At 41.3% G+C, this 25,618-nt stretch overlaps 1 protein-coding gene across 2 annotated transcripts in view; it reads right to left on the bottom strand.

Annotated features, from left to right (window-relative positions):
• Positions 1 to 496: 496 nt before the first annotated feature.
• The window catches only part of FECH (ferrochelatase), a 53,908-nt gene continuing 28,786 nt past the window's right edge, over positions 497 to 25,618 (bottom strand). Inside the window, exons 1-11 of one of the 2 annotated variants that reach the window (XM_069746031.1) lie at positions 22,671 to 22,818; positions 22,220 to 22,334; positions 21,160 to 21,279; positions 20,265 to 20,413; positions 18,493 to 18,627; positions 18,004 to 18,110; positions 17,808 to 17,906; positions 17,325 to 17,432; positions 14,209 to 14,373; positions 5,099 to 5,158; positions 497 to 4,649 (exon numbers count right to left, since the gene is read on the bottom strand). In XM_069746031.1, coding sequence (XP_069602132.1) covers positions 4,515 to 4,649; positions 5,099 to 5,158; positions 14,209 to 14,373; positions 17,325 to 17,432; positions 17,808 to 17,906; positions 18,004 to 18,110; positions 18,493 to 18,627; positions 20,265 to 20,413; positions 21,160 to 21,257 — 1,056 coding nt within the window. In that variant the 5' untranslated portion in view covers positions 21,258 to 21,279; positions 22,220 to 22,334; positions 22,671 to 22,818 and the 3' untranslated portion in view covers positions 497 to 4,514. Of the gene's footprint in view, positions 4,650 to 5,098; positions 5,159 to 14,208; positions 14,374 to 17,324; positions 17,433 to 17,807; positions 17,907 to 18,003; positions 18,111 to 18,492; positions 18,628 to 20,264; positions 20,414 to 21,159; positions 21,280 to 22,219; positions 22,335 to 22,670; positions 22,819 to 25,618 lie in introns of those variants that run through there. The other variant, XM_069746030.1, reaches the window with a different exon arrangement.

Genomic DNA, 25,618 nt, shown 5'->3' with positions numbered 1-25,618 from the left:
ATTAAAGGGAACGTCACCCCATTTTTCGCCATTTTTCACCCGGACCGCACTGGACCTCCCCTGGGTGAGTGTAATCTAACTTGTTTTTCTCCTCTTTCAGGATACATCGGGGGCTTATCTACAGCATTACAGAATGCTGTAGATAAGCCCGATGGCGGTGGCCACAGCTTATAGGCAAAAAAATAGGGTGACAGATTCCCTTTAATATTCAGACAGCTAGTCTCTGTGAGATCCTCTCCCACTGTACCCGTTTTATGGAATAAATAAAGGACTGTTTTAATTGGATGGTGAGTGCCATCTTTTTGCTTTCTTTTTTTGGGGGGGACGGCAGATAGCACCCTCGCTCTAGCTTCCAGTAGATTGCAAACTGCAAATGTGGAAAACTGGTGAAAATATAGGAAACAAGTAATATAAATGACCAGAGATAGTGTGATTCCTCATTTATAGAGATATGTCACACAAAATGGTTAATAAATAACATTTCCCACATGCCTACTTTACATCAGCACAATTTTGAAACAATGTTTATTTTTGTTACAAAGTTATAAGGGTTAAAAGGTGATCAGCAATTTCTCATTTTTCCATAAAATGTAGGGACCATATCACATTTGAAGTGACTTTGAGAGGCCCATATGAAAGAAAATACCCAAAAGTGACAATTCTAAAAACTGCACCCCTCAAGGTGCTCAGAAACATTCAGAAAGTTTATTAACCCTTCAAGTGCTTCACAAGAATTAATGGAATATGGAAGGGAAAAAAAAATTAACATTTAACTTTTCCCACAAAAATCTTACTTTAGAGCCATATTTTTCATTTTCACAAGGGTAACAAAAGAAATTGCACCATAAAATTTGTCGTGCGATTTCTCCTGAGTACATCAATACCACATATGTGGAGGAAAACTACTGTTTGGGTGCACGGCAGGGCTTGGAAGGGAAGGAGCGCCATTTGACTTTTGAAATACAAAATTGGCTTTAATCAATGGCCGACGCCATGTTGCGTTTGGAGAGCCCCTGAGGTGCCTAAACAGTAGAAGCCTCCCCCACAAATGACCCCATTTTGGAAATTAGACCCCTCAAGGACTTTATCTAGATGTGTGGTGAGCACTTTGAACCCTCAGGGGCTTCACAGAATTTTATAATGTTGAGACGTGAGAATTAAACAACACATTTTCCCAACAAAAATGTTGTTTCAGCCCCATTTTTTTAATTTTCATAATGGTAACAGGAGAAAAGAGATGCCAATATTTGTTGTGCAATTTTTCCGAAGTACCCAGCTACCCCATATTTGTTGAAAAACGACTGCTTGGGCACATGGTAGGGTTGGAAAGAGAATGAGCACTATTTTGCCTCCAATAGGTTGCGGGTACCATGTCACATTTGAAGTGCCCCTGACATGCCAAAACAGCAGAAACCCCCACAGGTGATCCCATTTTGTAAACTGTCCTCTCAAGGAATTAATCTAGTGGAGTAGTGAGTATGTTTAACCCTCAGGCGATTCACAAACTTGTAGAAAATTGGGCTGAGTAAATGAAATATTACTATTTTTCCCACTAAAATGTCGCTTTGACCCCAGGTTTGCAATTTTCAAAAAGAGGTAATAGGAGAAAACGAATATTACCATTTGTTACGCAATTTCTCCTGAGTACATCAATACCCCATAAGTGGTCGAAAACTACTTTTGAGGCACAGGGTAAGGCTCAAAAGGGAAGGAGGGCTATATTAGGCTTCTTTTACACATACTGGGTTTTTTGCGTCCCGTTATTGCGGGCCGTATAGCCGCAATTTTCATGGTCTGCCATAATAGCGGACCGCAAAAAAAAAACCTTGCGGATCACCATTTTTTGGGTTTTCAATACTATGGAAATAGTACTGGGAAAAAAAAAGGCATTCCACAAAACCGGAAGTCACGGTGCACCGCAAAAACAAACTTCCGTTGTTTTTGTGGCCCCATTGATTTTCAATGGGGGCCGTGTCCGTAAGCTGTGAAAAATATAGAGTAGGCGCGATCTTTTTTCACGGCCATAAATACGGCCCTCACGGCGTACCATGAAACTATTGCGGCCCGTTTTTGTGGCCCCATGGAGCTCTATTGTGGCAGCAAAACAATGGCAAGTGTTAAGGAAGCCTTACAGTGCAGTTTTTGCTGCACTGGTTTGAGGGGGCCATGTCACATTGGCAGAGCCCCTGAGGTGCCAGAACAGCAGAAACCCCCGTAAGTGACCCCATTTTACAAAGTACACCTCTCAATGAGTTCATCTAGGGGTGCAGTGATCATATTGACACCACAAGTGGGTCACAGAATTTTATACCATTAAGCAGTGACGAAAAAAAATACATTTTTACCGCCCAAAAAAAAATAGTTTTAGCCCTAGATTTTACATTTTCACACTGGGAAATTGGTAAAAATAGTGCCAAAATGTGTCACACAATCTCTGCTGAACTTGGCGATACCCCATATGTGGCTGTACAGTACTGCTTAGCCACACAGCGAGACTCTGGAGGGATGGAGCGCTATTTGACTCTTGGAGAACAAATTAACTGAAGACAAACTGAAGCCATATTTGATTCCAGCGCCCATTTAATGTCAGATAACTGAGACTTGAATATATATCTTCCCCTTCGATACACAGCAGCAGTTCACACTGCAAGTCCCAGCAAGCCCAGGCAGCCGTCCTCTGTGGTAGATGCATCAGACTGAAAACATTAAATATGGCTTCATGCATGGGGCGTCCTGGTCAGGAGGGAAGCGGCGATCGCTGCAGACAAGTGCTCCACAGGGAAGACTGAGGCAGCGATCCCCAGCCTCACTACCAGTCCGTCGTCTTGCGTACTTTGGACGCTGCGGGGATTTTAATGGTTTACTTGAGATTCCATTAAATCACAACTTTAAAACAAAACAGTGCAATTACTTTTTTCCAGCATATATGGCCCTGTGATACGTCTCTGCCATGTGGACGGAGCCTAAAGCTGGCCACAGACATGAGAACTTAGTGCATATACGACATGGGTAGTTATAAATAAGCCTTTCGTAACTTAAAGGGGGTATTCCCGTCTCCAAAATCCTATCCAAATAATAATATTAGAAAATAACTCCAATTAGAAATGTAGTATAGTTCTTCTGATTCACTATGTCGCTTAACCCATGTGCAGGGCATTGCAGTAGATTAGGTATCCATGGTTATGACCACTATAGGAATGATTGTATCCATAGATACATAAGCTACTGCAATGCCCTGAACATGGGGTAAGCGACATAGTGAATCAGAATAACTATACTACATTTCTAACTGAAGGCATTTATTATTATACCTACTACGTATTGGGATAGGATCTTGGAAATGGGAATAACCCTTTAAGCTTTTGATTAAAATCCGACTAACAGACGTAAATATCAGCGTTGCAGTCCCATATTGTAGCATCTGGAGGTCCAACTTCTAACTTCTCCACCATTGCTGACAATGATCGGGAACCAGCTGTCGCTCTGCATCCTCTGCCGAATTTGGACTGTACTGTGATGCTCCCATCTGTGCAAAGATGAACAGTGAGTGGGAAGGAGTGCAGCGCCCCCTGTGTTGGGTCCACCGATCACAAAGGGATCGCCTGTCCTGCCGATATGACAGGAACCTGACCGGAGATGAATACTGCTAGACCCACGGGCAGCGTAAATTACATGCTGGTTGCGTTAGTGCAGCCTGTAATGTTTTATTCTGCAATGTTGCAGCATTTCACTACTTTAAAGTCACTGAAAGTTCCGAAAACGGTCCCCGGGGCTTCTCCCGCTCCACTAAACTGATAGGGAAGAGTCTTACGAGACTAGGCGGTCCGTGAATTAGTCATACACTTAAAGAAAAATAAAAAAAGGTTCAACTCTTCAGCGCAAAAAAAAAAAAAAAAGTTCCTGTAAAATTTGCTGTGATAAAAAAAAATTAAATAATCAAGTGTATAGGTGTACATAACATTACCCCATGGAAGTAAACTATTTGAGTAAATATCTGGAGACTTTTTATAAAAGTTGAAATTGATGAATTCAGCAGAAAACATCTGAAAATCCCCAAACCCTGCACACAATGATAAAAACAGGTACACATAAAAGGTGCTAATTAAAAGAATAAAATGAAAAACCATGCAAAAAATAAAAAAAAATAAACAAAAGGCGCAAACAAAAAACAAAGTAATGAATCAGACAGAGTTCCTGGACGGCTTTTCGGTGAGACAGCTTTTCAGTGCAAAATACAATAACGCAGCCGGCGCCTGATTCACGCGGCCCGTGGTAAGGTTCCCTTTAAATATCACATGTCTAGGATAGCATTGCATTATTCCAGATAACGAGCGAATGTATGAAAATCTGTCATTGGCAGTAACAATATTACTAGAGAGAAACCTCACAGCATCTCTTTGCTTAATATAAAAAAAATTGCAAATAAAATGCATAATCTTAAACAAAAAGATATAAATTGTGTACATTTTTGACATTTTTTTTTTTTTAAGTTTGTGCTCCTCTCTTGTGCAGCCTCACAGTTTCTGCTTGGTGAAGAATTCTTTTGCTTCTCCGCATACAGGATTAACGCACATCGGGCAACGTAGAGTTAACTGTTTCGAGCAGATCTCGTTGGACTTGATATGAGAAAGAACTAAGTCGGCAAGAGCCTGAAAAGAAGAAGAAAAAAAAAAAGAAACCTCAAGAAATTAGAGGGAATGCTAAATTAAAACAAAAGAAAGCCGATAAAATGTAAACATTGTAGCACACGTAAAAGCGTGTTGGAAACAATCAAATAGAGCAAAACTAAGGCAAATCTCCAACTTTTCCCTCATTGATTACTCCGTGCTGCTTTCCACCATTCTCAATCCCGGGCACCCCTGGGAAGACATTGTACAAAGGAAACCTTGTGACTTTTAAGCACAGGCTGTCTCTTCCAATTGTGTGCGGAGCGTATAGCCTCCTCCACGCCAGGCTGGGAGTGTTTATGCTAACTTGGCTTCTCCCCACTTAAAAAGAGAATGGATTTTCGGCGTATTGTACCAGCGGTGAGAAGCGAGAGCCAATAATCACCGTCCTGCAGTCAATAGCATTAAACCTAGTTTAACAATACTGATACCTTGGAGAACAATGGATTTCCATTAAGAGATTCGGACCGTCTGATGTTCTCAACTCCGCACTGAAAGAGTCGAAGAGAAAAGAGGAATGAGTCTCGCAGCGGTCGTTTGTTGCGCTGCTGAACACAACACGCATGAACGTCATGGATACATTACACACGGGACCTTGGAGGAGGCTTTGCAACTTTTTATTTTTATATATATATTATTGTAATGTGGACTATATGTGTACATTTTCACGTGGGTACATTTTTGTTATTTGTTCATTTTCGCTTTAAAAAGTGGTACTCCAGGAATGTGATAAAGTGGCTGCTCTGATATATTTCAAGCTACAACAGTCATAGAATGTTAGAGTTGGAAGGGACCTCCAGGGTCATGGTGTCCAACCCCCTGCTCAATGGAGGATTCACTAAACCATCTCAGTGAGATGTCTGTCCAGCCTCTGTTTGAAGACTTCCATTGAAGGAGAACTCACCACCTCTCCTGGCAGTCTGTTCCACTCATTGACCACCCTCACTGTCAAAAAGTTTTTCCTAATGTCTAATCTGTATCTTCTCCCTATGTTTCATTCCATTGCTTCTTGTGTTTCCATGTGCATATGAGAATAAGGATGATCCCTCTACAATGTGGCAGCCCTTCAGATATACAAGTCTCCTCTTAGACTTATTTTTTCAAGCTAAACATTCTCAGATCCTTTAACTGTTCCCCGTAGGAGATACTTTGCAGTCCACTTACCATCCTGGTTGCTCTTCTCTGAACTTGCTCCAGTTTTTCAAAGTCTTTTTTAAAATGTGCTGCACAGAACTGGACAAAGTGTTCCAGATGAGGCCTGACCAAGGAGCAGTAGATGGGGATAAATACTTCACATGATCTACACTCTATGCTTCTCTTAATACATCCTAGAACTGTGTTTGCCTTTTTGCTGCTGCATCACACTGTTGACTCATGTGCAGTCTGTGATCTATAAGTATACCCAAGTCTTTTTCATAGAAAAATCAGAAGGAAATTAGATTAGTGTGGAATGAATGGTTTGCTACAAACCCATGCTGGCTCTGGTTAATTACTATATTTGTATCCAAGTACTTACATACAAGCGGTTTAATAATTTGTTCAAAGATCTTTCCTGGTATAGAAGTAAGGCTCACTGGCCTATAATTTCCTGACTCCATCTTCTTTCCTATTTCCTAGGGAAAACATTTGTCATTCTCCAATCTTCTGGGATTCCCCTGTTCTCCAGTATTTTTCAAAAATTCTGGCTAGTGGTTCTGCAATTTTCTCTGCCCACTCTTTCAGTACCCTAGGATGTAATTCATCTGGACCACGAGTTTTAAATTCATTTAAATTAACCCCTTCATGACCCAGCCTATTTTGACCTTAAAGACCTTGCCGTTTTTTGCAATTCTGACCAGTGTCCCTTTATGAGGTAATAACTCAGGAACGCTTCAACGGATCCTAGCGGTTCTGAGATTGTTTTTTCGTGACATATTGGGCTTCATGTTAGTGGTAAATTTAGGTCAATAAATTCTGCGTTTATTTGTGATAAAAATGGAAATTTGGCAAAAATTTTGAAAATTTCGCAATTTTCACATTTTGAATTTTTATTCTGTTAAACCAGAGAGTTATGTGACACAAAATAGTTAATAAATAACATTTCCCACATGTATATTTTACATCAGAACAATTTTGGAAACAAAATTTTTTTTTGCTAGGAAGTTATAAGGGTTAAAATTTGACCAGCGATTTCTCATTTTTACAACGAAATTTACAAAACCATTTTTTTTAGGGACCACCTCACATTTGAAGTCAGTTTGAGGGGTCTATATGGCTGAAAATACCCAAAAGTGACACCATTCTAAAAACTGCACCCCTCAAGGTACTCAAAACCACATTCAAGAAGTTTATTAACCCTTCAGGTGCTTCACAGCAGCAGAAGCAACATGGAAGGAAAAAATGAACATATGTTTTAGCAACAATTTTTTTATTTTCCCAATGGTAAAAGGAGAAACTGAACAACGAAAGTTGTTGTCAAATTTGTCCTGAGTACACTGATACCTCATATGTGGGGGTAAACCACTGTTTGGGCGCACGGCAGGGCTTGGAAGGGAAGGAGCGCCATTTGACTTTTTGAATGAAAAATTGGCTCTACTCTTTAGCGGACACCATGTCACGTTTGGAGAGCCCCCCGTGTGCCTAAAAATTGGAGCTCCCCCACAAGTGACCCCATTTTGGAAACTAGACGCCCCAAGGAACGTATCTAGATGCATAGTGAGCACTTTGAACCCCCAGGTGCTTCACAAATTGATCTGTAAAAATGAAAAAGTACTTTTTTTTTCACAAAAAAATTATTTTTGCCTCAATTTTTTCATTTTCACATGGGCAGTAGGATAAAATGGATCATAAAATTTGTTGGGTAATTTCTCCCGAGTACGCCGATACCTCATATGTGGGGGTAAACCACTGTTTGGGCACACGGCAGGGCTCTGAAGGGAAGGCGTGCCATTTGACTTTTTGAATAGAAAATTAGCTCCAATTGTTAGTGGACACCATGTCGCGTTTGGAGAGCCCCTGTGTGCCTAAACATTGGAGCTCCCCCACAAGTGACCCCATTTTGGAAACTAGACCCCCAAGGAACTTATCTAGATGCATATTGAGCACTTTAAACCCCCAGGTGCTTCACAGAAGTTTATAACGCAGAGCCATGAAAATAAAAAATAATTTTTCTTTCCTCAAAAATGATTTTTTAGCCTGGAATTTCCTATTTTGCCAAGGGTAATAGGAGAAATTGGACCCCAAATGTTGCAGTCCAGTTTGTCCTGAGTACGCTGATACCCCATATGTGGGGGTAAACCACTGTTTGGGCGCACGGCAGGGCTCGGAAGGGAAGGCATGCCATTTGGCTTTTTAAATGGAAAATTAGCTCCAATCATTAGCGGACACCATGTCACGTTTGGAGAGCCCCTGTATGCCTAAACATTGGAGATCCCCCACAAATGACCCCATTTTGGAAACTAGACCCCCAAAGGAACTAATCTATATGTGTGGTGAGGACTTTGAACCCCCAAGTGCTTCACAGAAGTTTATAACGCAGAGCCATGAAAATAAAAATAAAAAATTATTTTCTCAAAAATGATCTTTTAGCCTGCAATTTTTTATTTTCCCAAAGGTAACAGGAGAAATTTTACCCCAAAAGTTGTTGTCCAGTTTCTCGTGAGTACGCTGATACCCCATATGTGGGGGTAAACTACTGTTTGGGCACATGCCGGGGCTCGGAAGTGAAGTAGTGACTTTTGAAATGCAGACTTTGATGGAATGGTCTGCGGACGTCACGTTGCGTTTGCAGAGCCCCTGGTGTGCCTAAACAGTAGAAACCCCCACAAGTGACCCCATTTTAGAAACTAGACCCCCCAAGGAACTTATCTAGATGTGTGGTGAGCACTTTGAACCCCCAAGTGCTTCACAGACGTTTACAACGCAGAGCCGTGAAAATAAAAAATAATTTTTCTTTCCTCAAAAATGATGTTTTAGCAAGCATTTTTTTATTTTCACAAGGGTAACAGGAGAAATTGGACCCCAGTAATTGTTGCGCAGTTTGTACTGAGTATGCTGGTACCCCATATGTGGGGGTAAACCACTGTTTGGGCACACATCGGGGCTCGGAATTGAGGGAGCACCATTTGACTTTATGAATACAAGATTGGCTGGAATCAATGGTGGCGCCATGTTGCGTTTGGAGACCCCTGATGTGCCTAAACAGTGGTAACCCCTCAATTCTAACTCCAACACTAATCCCCCACACCCCTAACCCTAATCCCAACTGTAGCCATAACCCTAATCACAACCCTAATCACAACCCTAATTCCAACCCTAACCCTAAGGCTATGTGCCCACGTTGCGGATTCGTGTGAGATTTTTCAGCATCATTTTTGAAAAATCCGCGGGTAAAGGGCACTGCGTTTTACCTGCGGATTTACCGTGGATTTCCAGTGTTTTTTTGTGCGGATTTCACCTGTGGATTCCTATTGAGGAACAGGTGTAAAACGCTGCGGAATCCGCACAAAGAATTGACATGCTGCAGAAAATACATCGCAGCATTTCCGCGTGGTATTTTCCGCACCACGGGCACAGCGGATTTGGTTTTCCATAGGTTTACATGGTACTGTAAACCTGATGGAACACTGCTGCGGATCCGCAAAGGCCAATCCGCTGCGGATCCGCAACCAAATCCGCACCGTGTGCACATAGCCTAATTCTAAAGGTATGTGCACACGCTGCGGAAAATGCTGCGGATCCGCAGCAGTTTCCCATGAGTTTACAGTTCAATGTAAACCTATGGGAAACAAAAATCGCTGTGCACATGCTGCAGAAAAACTGCACGGAAACGCAGCGGTTTACATTCCGCAGCATGTCACTTCTTTGTGCGGATTCCGCAGCGGTTTTACAACTGCTCCAAAAGTAAACTGCAGTTGTAAAACCGCAGCGAAATGCGCAGAAAAAACGCGGTAAATCCGCAGCGGTTTAGCACTGCGGATTTATCAAATCCGCAGCGGAAAAATCCGCAGAGGAACAGAATACGTGTGCACATACCGAAACTCTAACCCTAACCCTACCCCTACCCCTAGTTCTTACCCCAACCTTAGTGGAAAAAAATATATATATATATTTTTTTTTATTGTCCCTACCTATGGGGGTGACATTTACTATTTTTTTTATTTTGATCACTGAGATATAACCTATCTCAGTGATCAAAACTCACTCTGGAACGAATCTGCCGGCCGGCAGATTCGGCGGGCGCACTGCACATGCGCCCGCCATTTTGGAAGATGGCGGCGCCCAGGAAAGAAGACGGACGGATCCCGGGAGGCCAGGTAAGTATAAGGGGGGGGGGGGGGGAGATCAGGGCACGGGGGGGGGGGGGGGGGGTTGTGCGTCGGAGCACGGGGGGGTGGATCGGAGCATGGGGGGGTGGATCGGAACACGGGGGGGGGGGGTGGATTGGAGCACGGGGTGGGGGATCGCTGTGCAGGGGGGTGGATCGGAGCACGGGGGGGGGGAAAAAATCGCTGTGCGGGGTGGGATCGGAGTGCGGGGGGGTTTGACTAGAGCACGGGGGGTGTGATTGGAGCACGGAGGGTATGATTGGAGCACGGGGGGAGCGGACAGGAGGACGGGGGAGCGGACAGGAGGACGGAGGGGAGCGGACCACAGATCGGGGGGCTGGGGGGGCGATCGGTGGGGTGGGGGCACATAAGTGTTTCCAGCCATGGCCGATGATATTGCAGCATCGGCCATGGCTGGATTGTAATATTTCACCAGTTTTTTAGGTGACATATTACAAATCACTCTGATTGGCTGTTGAAAGTGAAACTGCCAATCAGAGCGATCGTAGCCACGGGGGGGGGGGGGAGGGGGTGAAGCCACCCCCCCTGGGCTAAACTACCACTCCCCCTGTCCCTGCAGGCCGGGTGAAATTGGAGTTAACCCTTTCACCCGGCCTGCAGGGACGCGATCTTTCTGTGACACAGCATATGCGTCACAGGTCGGATTGGCACCGACTTTCATGACGCATACGCTGTGTCACTGGTCGGGAAGGGGTTAACTAAGTGTTCCCTCACCATCTCTTTGTTTATGGCTAGTGTGGATCAGTTGATGTTACAATTGCTTAGAGAACACAGATGCAAACTAAGAATTTAAAAGTTTGGCCTTCTCAGCATGATTTTTGACCACCACCATTTTCATCCTGTAAAAATCCTATAGCATCTTTGACTTTTGTTTTGTTTTTGACATGCCCCCCCGAATACTTTTTTTTACGGCTATTGGTCTCCCTTGCCAGCCTCACTTCATTACTGGCTTTAGCTCTTCTAACTCTTGCCCTACATTCCATGCAGACAGTATTATATTCTTCTTTAGATATGCCCCCTCTTTCCAAACATTTCTTTTTTTCCCTTTGTAAAAAGTGCTCATCCACCCTGGTCTCTTTAAATGCTTTAAATTCATCTTCCTTATTTACCTGATAGTTACTGACTGTGTAGTAATAATTTCATTTAGCAAAATTTCCCATCCTTCTTGGACATTTGACATTCGACCTCTCTCTTTCTGAGTCCATTACGATCTGCCTTTCTGAAGTCCAACCTTAAAGGGACTGTCACCTGAATTTGGAGGGAACAATTTTCAGCCATAGAGGCGGGGTTTTCGGGTGTTTCATTCACCCTTTCCTAACCCGCTGGCTGCATGCTGGCTGCAATATTTGATTGAAGTTCATTCTCTGTCCTCCATAGTACACGCCTGCGCAAGGCAATCTTGCCTTGTGCAGGCATGTACTACGGAGGACAGAGAATGAACTTCAATGCAATATTGCAGCCAGCGGGTAAGGAAAGGGTGAATCAAACACCCGAAAACCCCGCCTCTATGGCTGAAAATTGTTCCCTCCAAATTCAGGTGACAGAGTCCATTTAAAGTCTGAGTCTTACTTGCCAAATCATTTCCTCTCTGTTTGTAAGAATTAGGTCCAAGATTGCAGATCCTCTTATTCGCTCTTCTACCTTTTCAAAGATAAAGTTGTCAGCAAGAAAAGATGAGAATTCTCTGGACCCATTACTTTTGCCTGAGAGAAATTCCCAACAACTATCTGGATAGTTAAAAACGCCCATGATCACTATGTCATACTTTTTGAGAACAGAGGCATCTGATTTAAACGGTGTTCATCTATATCTTCAGTCTGTCCAGGTGGCCTATAGTAAACACCTACAGTAGTGTCCTTTCTATTCTTTCCTTGCATTCTTGCCCAAACAGTTTCTACAGAGCTACCAGTCTCTGAAGCTTGGATCTCTGTGGAGATAAAGGTTTTCCTAACATACAATACAACACGTCCTCCCCTCTTGTTAATCTTGTTTCTAATAAATAAGTTGTAGTCTTCAAGTTTTGTATTCCAATCATGTGCAGCATCCCACAAAGTTTCAGTTACGCCCATGACATCATATCGCTCTTCCTGCGTCAGCAGTTCCAATTCACCATGTTTGTTTCCCATGCTCTGTGCATTTGTATAGACACACTTTAGTTTGTAGTCGGTTTATCTTGCTCCTCTAATTTTTTATAATTTGATGTTTTGTTTTTTTTATTGCCACTTCTAATAGCAGTTCTCAAAAGAATTCATTAGCTGCATATTTTTTATAATATTAGATTTTTAGAATACATCATAGTCATAGGCCCCCTGGTGTCCATGTATGACGAATATGTGACAGTGGACTTTTTTTTTTTTTTATCACATCCTCGGAGAACCCCTTTAATGAAAATTCTGTGACATACACAGATCATTACTTGAAGGAAAACTTTAGAGGGGCTCGATGGCGGCAATAACTTTTCTTTAATAAAACCAGATTACCCCCTCCCCCCTTTTTCGGAATTTCAGCCACAGCAAAAATGTATTTTATTTTTTTGCTGATGCGTTGATCAATATTCAAAAAATGATGATAGAAATTCACTGTACAAGCTGTCGCTGGGTTGGCATAACAACCCGGGGTCTGCAGGAGACCTGTGGTGGTCATTGCCGGATTGCTAGGAGCACCACCCAGCGGTTGGCGTTCATAGCAAGTGATCATTTCTGCTACACACAGGCGATCTGATCATCGCCTGTGTGTAGCAGAGGAAATCAGAAGTTTGCAGCTTCTAGTCTCCCATGGATAATTTTTCCCAATAGAAAAAAAATGTTTTCAAAAATATTTAAAAAAAAAGAAAAATAAAAAAAATCTAAAAGTTCAAATGACCCCCCATTCAAAATAAAACTTTTATTTAATTTTTTTAAATGCACATATTCGGTATTGCCACGTTCAGAATCACCCGATCCATTAAGATATAAAAATAATTAATAATTAAACTGCTTAGCAAAAAAAAAAAAAAAAAAAAGTTAAAAACGCCAGAATTACGTTTTTACATTGCAATTAAGATGCCATTTTGGTGTCGATACGATCTTTTGATCGCCCGTTATTGCATCATTAAAAACATCAGCTCAGCACGCAAAAAATAAGCCCTCACCCAGCCCCAGATCACGAAAAATGATGACGATACGGGTCTCGGAAAATGACACAATTTTTTTTTCTAACAAACGTTGGATATTTTTTCCACTACTTAAATAGAAAACAACCTAGACATGTTTGGTGTCTATGAACTCGTAATGACCTGGAGAATCATGACTGCAGGTCAGTTTTAGCATTTAGTGAAAAAAAAAAAAAATCCCCAAAACAGTTGTGGGATTGCACTTTTTTTTTTACAATTTCACTGCACTTGGATTTATCTTCCTATTTTAGAGAACAGGACATGGTAAAAACCAATGGTGTCGTTCGAAAGTACAACTCGTCCCGCAAAAACCAAGCTCTCACATGGCAATATTGACGAAAATTTTTTTAAAAAGTTACGGCTCTGGGAAAAAGGGGAGTGAAAACCAGAAACGCAAAAACGAAAAAGAGAGCTGCGGAATGAAGGGATTAAAATAATTTTTGCTTTTTTTTTTAATGACATGTAGAGCCCAATTTTTGTGGCAAGATCGTTGGAAGAAAAAAAAAAAAAAAAAAAAAACACAAACTTTTTCCCTCTTGCTGGGGGTGGAGCTAGTAAAAGCGGATTTGCAGTGGCTTTTTCCTATTTTTATATATTGCACACATTGTTATCCCCCTTTAAAGTCATAAATGACATGCAGGAAAAAAGGGGTTGAGTTGGGGGATTTCAACATTTAAATGCTTTAAATCTGCAATCTGATTTCCCCTGTAACTGGGACTGGTATATTAGTCCCAGTTACATTGGAAATTCAGCCTCCTGGCTGCATAGCAGAGCTGACAGGGTCTCCTGGGATCAAGAAGCTCCTGCTCTCTCCCTACACCCAGTAATCACAAACCACTGTGACCGAAGGAGCAAAGGCCATTAGCGCTTCCTTCACTGTATACAGAGCGCTTGTTCAGCAGTTGGGAAAGCAGAGGTGGTAATAAACCGTCTCTGCCTTCTCGATGGAGAGTCCAGATGTGCCTGACAGCCAGCTGATGTACCACATAGTGACGCTTTACAACGTCACTGCAGAGTACATGAAACGCTAAAAGTTTACATTAAAGTTCAGACATCACGTTACCTCTTTACCCAGATGCTCGGCATATTCAATATCCAGCTCATACAGAGTTTCAATATGGTCGCTGGTGAAGGCTATGGGCACGAGTAAAATATTTTTCTTCCCTTTCTCACAGAGACCCTTGATCGTTTCATCTGTAGAAGGACCCAACCAGGGCATGGGCCCAACCTGAGAAATCAGAGCACAGAAAACAGATTGAGAAAGGATGCGGGATGCTTAATTTTATCACAACTTCCATTCCCTCTACCATTAGTACATATTTCTTTAAGACATTAATGTACATATCTATCTAGAAGATTCCTAATAGAGCTCTTAGTGCCCACCATCAGCCGTCTATGGTCTGTACACTGGGTCTGGCATCCCACTGAAAAGGACATTTGGGAGCAGCAGAGAAAAGCCAGCTAGTACACATGGCCTTCCTTACAATGTTCTTTTCAGCTGGACGCCAAGCACATAACTCTAACCCTTAGTACTAGCTATAGGCACATACAGTTGCATCTCACAAGATTAGAATATCATCAAAAAGTTAATTTATTTCATTTCTTGAAAGAGCCATTACAGACAGAGTGATCTATTTCATGTGTTTATTTCAGTTAATGTTGATGATTATGGCTTACAGCCAATGAAAACACAAAAGTCATTATCTCAGTAAATTAGAATACTTTATAACACCAGCTTGAAAAAATGATTTTAAAAATCTGAAATGTTGTCCTACTGAAATGTATGTTCAGTAAATGCACTCAATACTTGGTCAAGCTCCTTTGGCATCAGTTACTGCATCAATGCGGCGTGGCATGGATGTGATCAGCCTGTGGCAGTGCTGAGGGGTTATGGAAGCCCAGGTTGCTTTGATAGCAGCCTTCAGCTCGTCTACATTGTGGGGTCTGGTGTCTCATCTTCCTCTTGACAATACTCCATCTGCTGGTGTAGGTCCACTGTGTTTTATCAAGACTAAAGTCAGCACAGCCGTCTACAAGGAGATTTTAGAGCAATTCATGCTTCCCTCTGCCGACAAGCTTTTTGGAGATAGAAATGTCATTCTCCAGCAGGACTTGGCACCTGTCCACACTGCCAAAAGTACCAATACCTGGTTTACAAACAGTATCACTGTGCTTGATTGGCAGCAAACTCGCCTGACCATAACCCCATAGAGAATCTATGGAATATTGTCAAGAGGAAGATGAGAGACACCGGACCCAACAATGCAGACGAGCTGAAGGCTGCTATCAAAGCAACCTGGGCTTCCATAACCCCTCAGCAGTGCCACAGGCTGATCGCCTCCATGCCACGCCGCATTGATGCAGTAATTGATGCAAAAGAAGCCACAACCAAGTATTGAGTGCATTTACTGAACATACATTTCAGTAGGACAGCATTTCAGATTTTAAAATCATTTTTCAAGCTTGTGTTCTAAAGTATTCTAATTTATGGAGATAGCCCAAAAGTCATTTTCATTGGCCGTAAGCCATAATCATCAACATTAACAGAAATAAACACTTGAAATAGATCACTCTGTCTGTCTGTAATGACTATATGAGTTTCACTTTTATGAAGAAACGTATCAAAAAGAAAAAGTATTGAAGAACTGAAATAAATTTAATTTTTGATGATATTCTAATTTTGTGAGAAAAACCTGTATAGTTTTGCTTTCAATTTTATTCAAACAACTTTGCAAAATAAGTTCATTAACAAAGTGTGCAAACTTTCTGATGTTTGCAACAAACCAAACAATGTAACAAGCGGTTTCTCCAAACTCATCACAGAATGTCACTTTTACTCCTGTAGTCTCAAAAGCATTCCTCCCACTGAAAAAAACAAAAAAACAAAAAAAAAAAACAAAAAAAACAACCAAACAAACCTCTTAGGAAGGTTCCGTTCATTTGTGTATCAGGTGTCATCTCTAGCACCTAATGCAATAACCAGGCGGATACTAAATGCTGAACATCTCAACGTCTGAACTCCAAGAAGTCCCCTCTACTGACCCAAAAGCACAAAACATATGGCAAAAATAGAAATAAGCAAAAAAAAAAAATATTGTGCAGCAATGAGAAAACACTAGACCTAGTCTATGGATCAGTGGTACGTCTGGAGGAGGCAGCATCTGCTGGAAATAAAACGCTGCCTAACGGTGAAGCATGGCGGAAGCTCAACTATACCTTCAGTGAAGCATGGTGGAGGCTCGGTCATGACTACAGTGAAGCATGGCAGAAGCTCGGCTATGACTACAGAGAAGCAGGGCGGTGAAAATGTCAATGTGAAATAGGTGTTTTTTGGACATTCCAACAGGACAATACCTCAAGCATCCCTCAGTCCGCCAAGGTTTGGTTTGAGAAAATGTCCAGGAAGATTCAGGAGTGGCCATCACAGTTGTTGAACCATGTAAAAAAAACAAAAAAAACCCTATGGTGGGATGTGAAGATGGCGACTGCAGCACCAAGGATTGGGCTAAAGTTCCTCAGAAATGCTGCCCAAAGCTGATATCTGGCTATAAAAATCACATTTCTAACAGGTTATAACAGCCGGAGGAGCTGGTCATGAAGGAGTGGAATTTCTGAGGCTGCAGTAGTCAGTAAAAGTGTTATTGTGTGTAGAATTTGGAGAGAAAAAAAAATTGTTATATTAGTTGTGTAGAGCCATTTACATTGTTTTGTGCAAAACTGTAAAAACAATTAATGTGCATCGGGGGATGGAATAATGTCATTTGCCACTGTACACACATACCTTCACGGAGATGAGCACTACAAATACAATGATTTCTATAGTGCGAGATCGCCATCTAGTGTGCACAGATCATAGTACAATATGCCTGATAAGCCCTTCCTTATAACAGCTTTCCTACAATCAGGCTTCTTGTGTTCTTTCACCTGACATTAATACATTATACAAAAATCTGCAGTAAGTGCACAGCCCGAAATCAGAGCCGGCACCAGGCAGATGAAGGCATTCTTTACTTCTCAGACTTATGGATCTTTACTAAACATCTAAGTAGCAGCGTTTTCTGCAAAACAATCCAAGAATAAAGTGAATTATAATAGGATTTGGGGCTAAATCTGAATCACACGGTAAATTCATAGCCACAAGTGATGAAGGGGCTGCATAGAAGACTACGGGTCCCCTACCTTAGACTGCCACACGAGCCTGTAAGGGTTAGAAAAATGAAGTTTCTCCATGACTTTTTGCACAGTGGCTCCGACTTCCTGTGGGTACGGATCTCCTCGATTTACCACCTGTAAGAAAGAAATGCCAGCTTAGAACGACGAAGCCCCCCTACATTGATTGGAGCTACGGACCGCAGCTCCGCTCCGTTCAATGCGTTTACATCTGGCAGCTGCCAAAGTCTATAACGACTGATCAGTGGGGATGTCGAGCGTCGGACCCCCATTGTTCCGATACTGATGACGTATCTTAAGAATACATCATCAATTTCTTATGACTGGAAATAAGTATAAAAAAAAAAAAAAAGTATATCTATAGAAATCAGTCTGATAAAAAGAATTAAAAACAAAAAATAAACAAATCTAAATAAATAAAAATGTAAAAAAAAAAAAAAAAAAAAACACCAAAATAAACAAAAGTAGGCAATGACCTAGATTTCTACGTACCGACATTGGCAAAGAGTGTGCAGAGAACAGGATGACCACGTCCGCCCTCTTTTCTTCTGGAAACATCTTCAGTTCTTTTTGGATGTGATCGGCAAAACACTTAATGGGGGGGTAAAATAAATAAATCAATCAATAAATATCAGATTCTCCAGTTACCAAAGGCCAAATACAACAATCCTCCCCGTGTTCTTTTCACCTGGACCAGAAGCGGATGCGTCGGCCATCTGTCGATAAGACTCCACTTCATAGTTGGATCTGCACCTTTCGATTTGTAGTATCGATATATTGCATTGAGGCTGCTCCCTGAACAGAGAAGAAATAGAAAACTTTTTTTTTGAGAAAATCATGAAGATTATCTGGTCCACACCTCATGGTGGTCCACACATTGCTCCATAAATCTTACGGTAGCAATAGCGGTGCCCGTGCCAACAAATATCACCCAACAATTAACCCCCTTGGATGTAGAAGTCAACAGCACCCGCAGCATCTAAGGCGTTTCATACCGTCAGCACCCCAACACAAGTTCATGGGGTGACGATGGGCTTTTATGGCAGCCGGAGGTGGAATTAAGGTCCCAGGTATGCAAACTTTTTTTTTTTTTTTTTTAATTTCCCTCTTTTACCTGGCTTTCCGAAGGTGGAGAAAAAACGAACTGCTGAGTGGAGGCAAAACGTTTCAGTCTCACCTGTAGTGGAACAGCTATACTGGGGATACTGCGTGAAGGCGATTGCTCTCTCTACGCCGTCACTTTCCATTTCTTCGATGGCGGCTTCGGTAAGCGGACGCACATAACGGAAGCCTATATAATATTTATGAGGCGCTGTCCAAGAAGGAAACAGGACATTAAAATGATCAGATCTCGGCACATTGCATAAAAAGGGGGGGGGGGGGAAAGAAAGTGGTGGCAAAATCCATATCACACATTAATTAAATACCGTATATGGACTGGTCGACTATTTTATTTGTAAGGACAGGGTATGTGAAATTCCAAAGTCCCATCCTACTGATATCGGAGAAGATAAGTTTTCCCCTTGCTCTTTAAAAACCCATGCACGCGCAACAATACACGTACATAGGCGAGCTGGGAGGAACAGCATTTGGGGGGGGGGGGGGGGGGGGGAGTCAAGTGTGTCCAAGGTCAGGAGTAATAGGCACTACCAGGTGTACGGGCCACCAGGCTGGCCATACCCAAGGCAAAACTGGCCGCTAAATGCTCGTCCAGATCGCTGTGCTCTCTCCCGACCCTCTTAACGACATGGGCTGTTTGTGCAAGCCTCGGTAGGAAGAAGGTGATAAGCTGCTGCCAGACTCCTCTGGCGCTGGCTTATGTCCTTAGGTATAAAAGTATCTGTCACGTACACACTTCTCAGCACTTGACGTGGGGTGTGTCTGCAAAGGTCAATTGATCTACTATCACTCAATCCAGCACTGTTGTAGGCTATAAAATCACTTCAGATGCAGGTGAGCAGGCGTCGCTATACCCATAAGCAGTGGTGCGGTCTGCTTTTTCTCTATATATATATATATATATATATATATATATATATATATATATATATATATAGTCACGCCCGGCAACAGAAATACCTATACGTTTTTGTCTAAAGTTATGAGGCGAGCAGAAATGACTTCTGGATCACAATCAGCACAGGCCGACCCCCGCATGTGAACACCGCCCTATTGTGTAACCCATCTGTTATACGCCCGACAAGTCCAGTAACAGCTCAGGAGAGATAACTACAAAGACATGGTGCTGTGGATGACAGACATCCATACACATGGGGTCACAACGCCTGAAGGGTCTGTCAGACCTGTGAATAGGCAGACTTTGGGGGAGGGGGACAAAAAAAAAAAAAATAAACACACACAGGATTGGGCATGTTGATATTCAACATGCTCAATCCTTATAAGTCCCCACAAGGTATAAACCAGCCCAGGGGTGTCTGGTTACATCTTATTCCTCTCTCTGCTGAGAATACACACACACACACAAACACGAGTGTGAATGATCTTAACTAACGACTATTTAAAAGGTCCTGGGCCAAATGTAGAAATATCTTTAGCCCATTTTAAAATAAATAAACAAATAGATAAATAGGCAAAAAAGTCACAACTAAATATAAATTGGTATTGCCATGGTTGTAAAGGATCCATTCATTTATCCCACACAGCGGATACTGAAAAAAGTGCATTAAAAAAGGGAAAAAAAAATAATTTGTTTTATCTATCTACGGTCTTGCAGGATAGGGTTATTTTTACCGCATAGTGTTTGCAATAAAAATGAAACCCAAGCAACAATGGTGAAATTGCATCCCCCCCCCCCCCAGAAAATAATGTCTTTCTTCCTGTTTTTCATTATATTATTTAGTGGGGGGAAAAAACAAGTTGTTTAAAAAAAACAAAAACAAAACAAATAGAAATAGCAATGCCTGGCTGGGATTAAATCCTAACATTTACCTGTGGCGGGGGACAGCTCATCCAGCAGTTTCACCATGCCTTGTCCTTGGTGTTCTGTCCATCTTTTAATAGGGGACCCACCGCCAATCTTTCGGTACTGTTCTTGAATTTTTGGCGTGCGGCGTTTGGCAATAAAAGGTCCGAGTTTACTAAAAGTATAAACAGAAGATTGCTTCACATACAGAATACAAGACCTGAAGAACATCAGGAAGTGAATGTCCATCCACTCTAGACCACCAGGGATTGACCACTCCGCTATCCCAGACCACCAGGGATGCAGGCAGGTGTGGATTATTCCCCAACTTAAGAGGTTATCACCGATCTATAGAATTAGTGATAACTTGTTGATTGGTATGGGTTCCAAGAAAAAAAAAGCCAGAAGACTTTCCTTCAGCTCAGGTGGAACGTTGCCCTGCCATAAGACAAAGCCAAGAGACTAGCGGGAGGACGCCGGCGGCAGCACCCAGGAGAGGCGGGGGTCCGGCAGTACAGTCTGCTTTCTATTTCTTTATCATTTTTGAAGTTTTGGGTTGTTTTTGTTTTGTGGACAACCCCTTTATATATACTTTCCATTGCTATTTAATGAGGCGTTTCATTATTACTGAGTAGCTCATAGTTACATAGGTTGAAAAAAAAAAACAAACCTAGGTCTATCTAGTTCAACCTTTCTCCATTTTGATACTGTATGTCATATTATGGGAGTTCCCTTCCTAGCACAACCCCACAAAAAGTAAATACTTTAAACAAAAAAAAAAAAAATCCAATTTAAACAGCAAGTCATTTTCTGATGGCACTTTTTTTTTTTTGTTTTGTTGCTTTTTTGTTATTTTTTCCCCCCAAAGCACTTGGGAGAAAAATACCATGTAACACCCTACAGTATCAGTATCATATTCACCTCTGTGCTGGAAGAGTCATGAGATCTTTGTCTAAAAATAATCTAAGGAGGAAATCGTGGACGTCATCGAGGGTCTCTGGACCACCCATGTTCAGCATCAGAATCCCGGTTTTAGGTTTCCTGGATAAAAACATATATGGCTCATAGTGAACTGAATGACATCATAAACGCAGCTCAAGACATGGGACCAGACAATGGGAGCTGCGGTCTATAGAGAAGACTATGGCCTCTTCCTATATATTTGTTAGGAAGACATTATGCAGAGTTTTAGTTCCCTGCATAGACCACTTAAGGCTAAGTTCACACTAGGCGGTTTTTTTCTGCAGCAAAACCTGACTTCTTGGCATGAAAGCAGCACATTTTCCTGTTTGTTTGTTTTTTATTGCATTTGTCTGGTTTTTGCATGCTATATTTGCCTTATGTGCCTGCTAAAAAAGTTCTATTCCATAGAATCAGGTTTTGGCAAAAAAAAAAAAAAGAAAACGAAAAACAAAAACCCTGCAGCAAAACCTGATACCTGCGTTTTTGGTGATTTTTTTTTTTTGCAGCGTTTTTCGCGACATGCTCCATATAAAAAAAATAAATAAATAAATAATGCAAAGCACACAATACTGATGACAAAAAAACACCAATGTGTGTGCATGAGTTTTATACACTCTCATAAGGTTTGCTGGTATTCTAAACGGTGCTGAAAATTTGCATTGAGAAAAAAAAAAAAAAAAAACGACATAAAAGATGCTGGAAGAAAAAAAAAAAAAAAAAAAAAAAAAAAAAGCCTAGCGTAAACTTAGCTTTACAATAAGGGCAAACTCTCCCCCACATTGCATACACATTTATAGCAGATCTGCATTGAATTTCACACATTTATTGCAAAAAATAAAAGCTGACACCATGTAAATATACCAGTAACCAACATTAATTGTGACAGAGAGGGTGTAAATATATGTAAATATATATATATATATTTTTTTTTTTTTTAATTTATTTATTTAGGAAACCCCACAGCAGTTGGATTGTGGCCGAGCAGATGTCACACCCATGGCAGGAGTGTGGTGCGTACCTCTTATCAGGGTGCACGCGTTCCTTCGCCTCTACGCCCTGGGTCGCTGCAGCAGCTGCCGCTGTAGATTTCCACCGATGATTCAACGCAGATACATTCGTCTCCGACTTCAAAGCTGCAAGATAAAAAAAAAAAAAAAAAGGTCATGTTTTTTTTCCCCCACTGATGTATTAATACACTTTCATTTAGAAAACAAAAAATAGATTTCCCCACAAATAATAGACAGGTTTGTTTGTTTTTTAAATTAATTTTTACGCAGCGTTATTTCCTGCCAACACTTTGGCTTTTGTAGCAGAAAAAAAATAAATCTGCTGCCAATATTCAACGTGTGAATGTATCCTAAATAGCGTCTATTGCCTGCAAATCCGGGATGATACAATGACGGAGAATGGACACACGTTAGATGTGGATGAACAAAAATAGATTAGAAAATTGCAGAACTGTCACTCACCAGCCCATTCCTACTACAGGAGGGGAAATCCAGAAAGGGTGTGTGATGCTTGTCATACCTTCTTGCTGCCAGGAGAGGTCACTGTAGCAGGTTATGCAGAGCAGAGATTAAAGGGGTTGTCCACTACTAGGTCACAGCTGTCTCTCTTCTTTTTGTATAAAAACCATAACTTTATTAAACAAATATCAAACACAAATACTAAACGAATCACATCATAACATACAAGTGATGAAAACACCTCTGGCTAGAGGGAATTATTATATGTGTATATATTTGCCCACATATTCGCACATTAGGTCAATGTGATTTAGTGTCCAGGGATATGTAGGAGGTCTTCTTGGTAGTCATTCTCCTTCAATCTGTGTCCGCCATCTATAGGTGCCAGGGGCCCCCCGATTAGTATCAAGAAATATCGCCGTGACATCCAGATTATAAAATGAAGAATCAGAGAGTCTGGTGTGTAATAGGTGAAGGAAGCTGTCCCAGCTTATTATATAGGGGAATGAATAGTCATCTAGAAGTACATGCACATAGGTCTGTCTATTAGTGATCCAGGGCAGGACCATCCAGTTATTAAATAGTACCAGCCAGGGTGGATAAAAATCAATGTTTAAAAAAAAAAAAAAAAATTGGATTTTTTTGATTTAAATCGGATTTTTTTTATTTAAAATCGGATTTTTTTCAATAAACTGCTTTTTGAGGAAAATATTTTACCATCAAAAGGTTCTTCCATCATGAGATAAAGCGGAGTTGTTTAACTCAGTAGAATAAAGGCTGTATATGTGTAACATTCACAATGCCATGCTCTTCCAGAGGTTTCTGTAGGATTTGTGGGCAGTTTCTCTCCTATATTATCACAGACGCTCGCTTTACTTACGCAGTTCTCAAAACTGAATTTGACTCCGCAGAGGTCCCAGCCTCTTCTTCACGGCAAAAATGTTACAACATGAACAGAGTTGAGAAAAAGACCTTAATGCTATTGTTCTACAAACCTATGAATACAGAATCAACCCCTTCAGTGCCAAGTCCAAGAAGTTAGACAATATGTTTCTGATTGTTTGGAGTGGAATAGATCTGCACAACACAAGAAGAATGTGAATCTAAGTGTGAGGAGGAGGAAGGGCAAGCAGACAAGAAAATGAAAGTGAAACTTTGAGCACAATACTGCAGCATAGCCACAGACAGACAAGTCTGGATCTGTTTGTGTGTACGATCTGAGGTTTATTACATTCTTTCCTTATAATGGCAGCAGGCCGTAAAAGAGACCCAGTTTGGGAATATTTTAATGAAGCTCCTTCGTCTATCGGTAAGGCAGGCATGCGTGCAAAATGCAAACGATGCAACAAAGGGATGCAAGGCCTGGTGGCGCGAATGAGGCAACATCATGAGAAGTGCGGTGATGAAGATAACCAAAGAAACACTTCTGAACAGGCAGGATCTTCAGGTTGGTAAACATTTTTATTGAATCCTATTTCTAAAGACTGAACTGTTATGTGTGAGAAAAATTATATTTCTTATTATTACTGCATGTTACTGTCATTTGGTACAGTTATGAAGAAAAACAAATATTCCTTTTGGGGCAGGGGCAGTGATGTGTTGTGTACAATAAGCAGAAATTGTATAAACAATAAAATAACAGCATTGACTTTTTTTGTTTAGGGGAATTCATGGATTCTGGAAACTATCCACCTCCAAGATCACCATCATCCTGTTCTACAGTTTCAGAGTTATCCATCCAGGATAGTGCTTCATTAGCAGCAGCATCATCATCAGACACCCACAGCCACATATCACCATCACCCAAAAGGAAGAAAAAACCTTTACCTCCTGGAACCACCAGGTTTGTGATAAGAACTAGCAGATTAGAAAAAGAGTTGATTGATGAAAAAATTGCCCAGTTTATTTATGCAACGAACTCTTCTTTCCGTCTGAGAACCCACATTTCATTAATATGGTTCAGTCACTGAGACCAGGATACAGTCCACCCAGCAGAGCTGATGTTGCAGGGAAACTGCTGGATCAAGTGTATGACAGAGAAATGGCGCAATGTGCAACAGCTCTGGAGGGTAAAATTGTTAACCTAAGTATTGATGGGTGGAGTAATGTCCACAATGATCCTATTGTATGTGCTTGTATAACAACAGAAGAAGGTAAAGTCTTCCTTGCACAAACAACTGATACGTCAGGAAATGCACACACAGCAGAATACTTACAAGAAGTGGCAGTAAAAGCTATAACGACATGTGAACAAAAATTCAAATGTCTAGTACGCAGTTTGGTCACTGACAATGCTGCAAACGTATCCAAGATGAGAAGAGATTTAGAAGAGCAGGGAGGGAATACAAAGCTGCTAATAACATATGGTTGCAGTGCTCATTTGCTGCACCTCTTAGCCAAAGACTTAAGTGTTCCAGAAATAAAGGCTAATGTTGTTGAAATTGCTAAATACTTCCGTAATAATCATTTTGCTGCAGCAGCTCTGAAAAGGATGGGTGGAACCAAGCTAACGCTCCCACAAGATGTTAGATGGAACTCTGTGGTGGACTGTTTTGAGCAGTATATCAAAAACTAGCCTATTCTGATGACACTTTGTGAAGAAAATCGAGATAAAATAGATGGCACTGTCACGGCCAAAATCCTCAACATTGGGCTTAAGAGAAATGTTGAACATATGCTGAGCTTCCTGAAACCCATCTCTCAAGCTTTAAACAAAATACAGAAAAATAGCTGTTTTATTGCGGATGCTTTTGAAATTTGGAAGGAACTGAGTGAACACTTAAAAACAGAACTACACATGGACAGAATTAAATTACAAGCAGTAAACAAACGAATGGGACAAGCACTGACTCCAGCTCATTTTTTGGCAAATATTGTCAATATCCAATATCAGGGTCAAAACCTAAGTGCTGAGGAAGAGGAGTTAGCTATGACATGGGTATCCAGCAATC

This window comes from Ranitomeya imitator, chromosome 1 (assembly GCF_032444005.1).
Source record: "Ranitomeya imitator isolate aRanImi1 chromosome 1, aRanImi1.pri, whole genome shotgun sequence".
Classification (NCBI taxonomy): Eukaryota; Metazoa; Chordata; class Amphibia; order Anura; family Dendrobatidae; genus Ranitomeya; species Ranitomeya imitator.
This window is presented reverse-complemented; position numbering and strand designations above follow the sequence as displayed.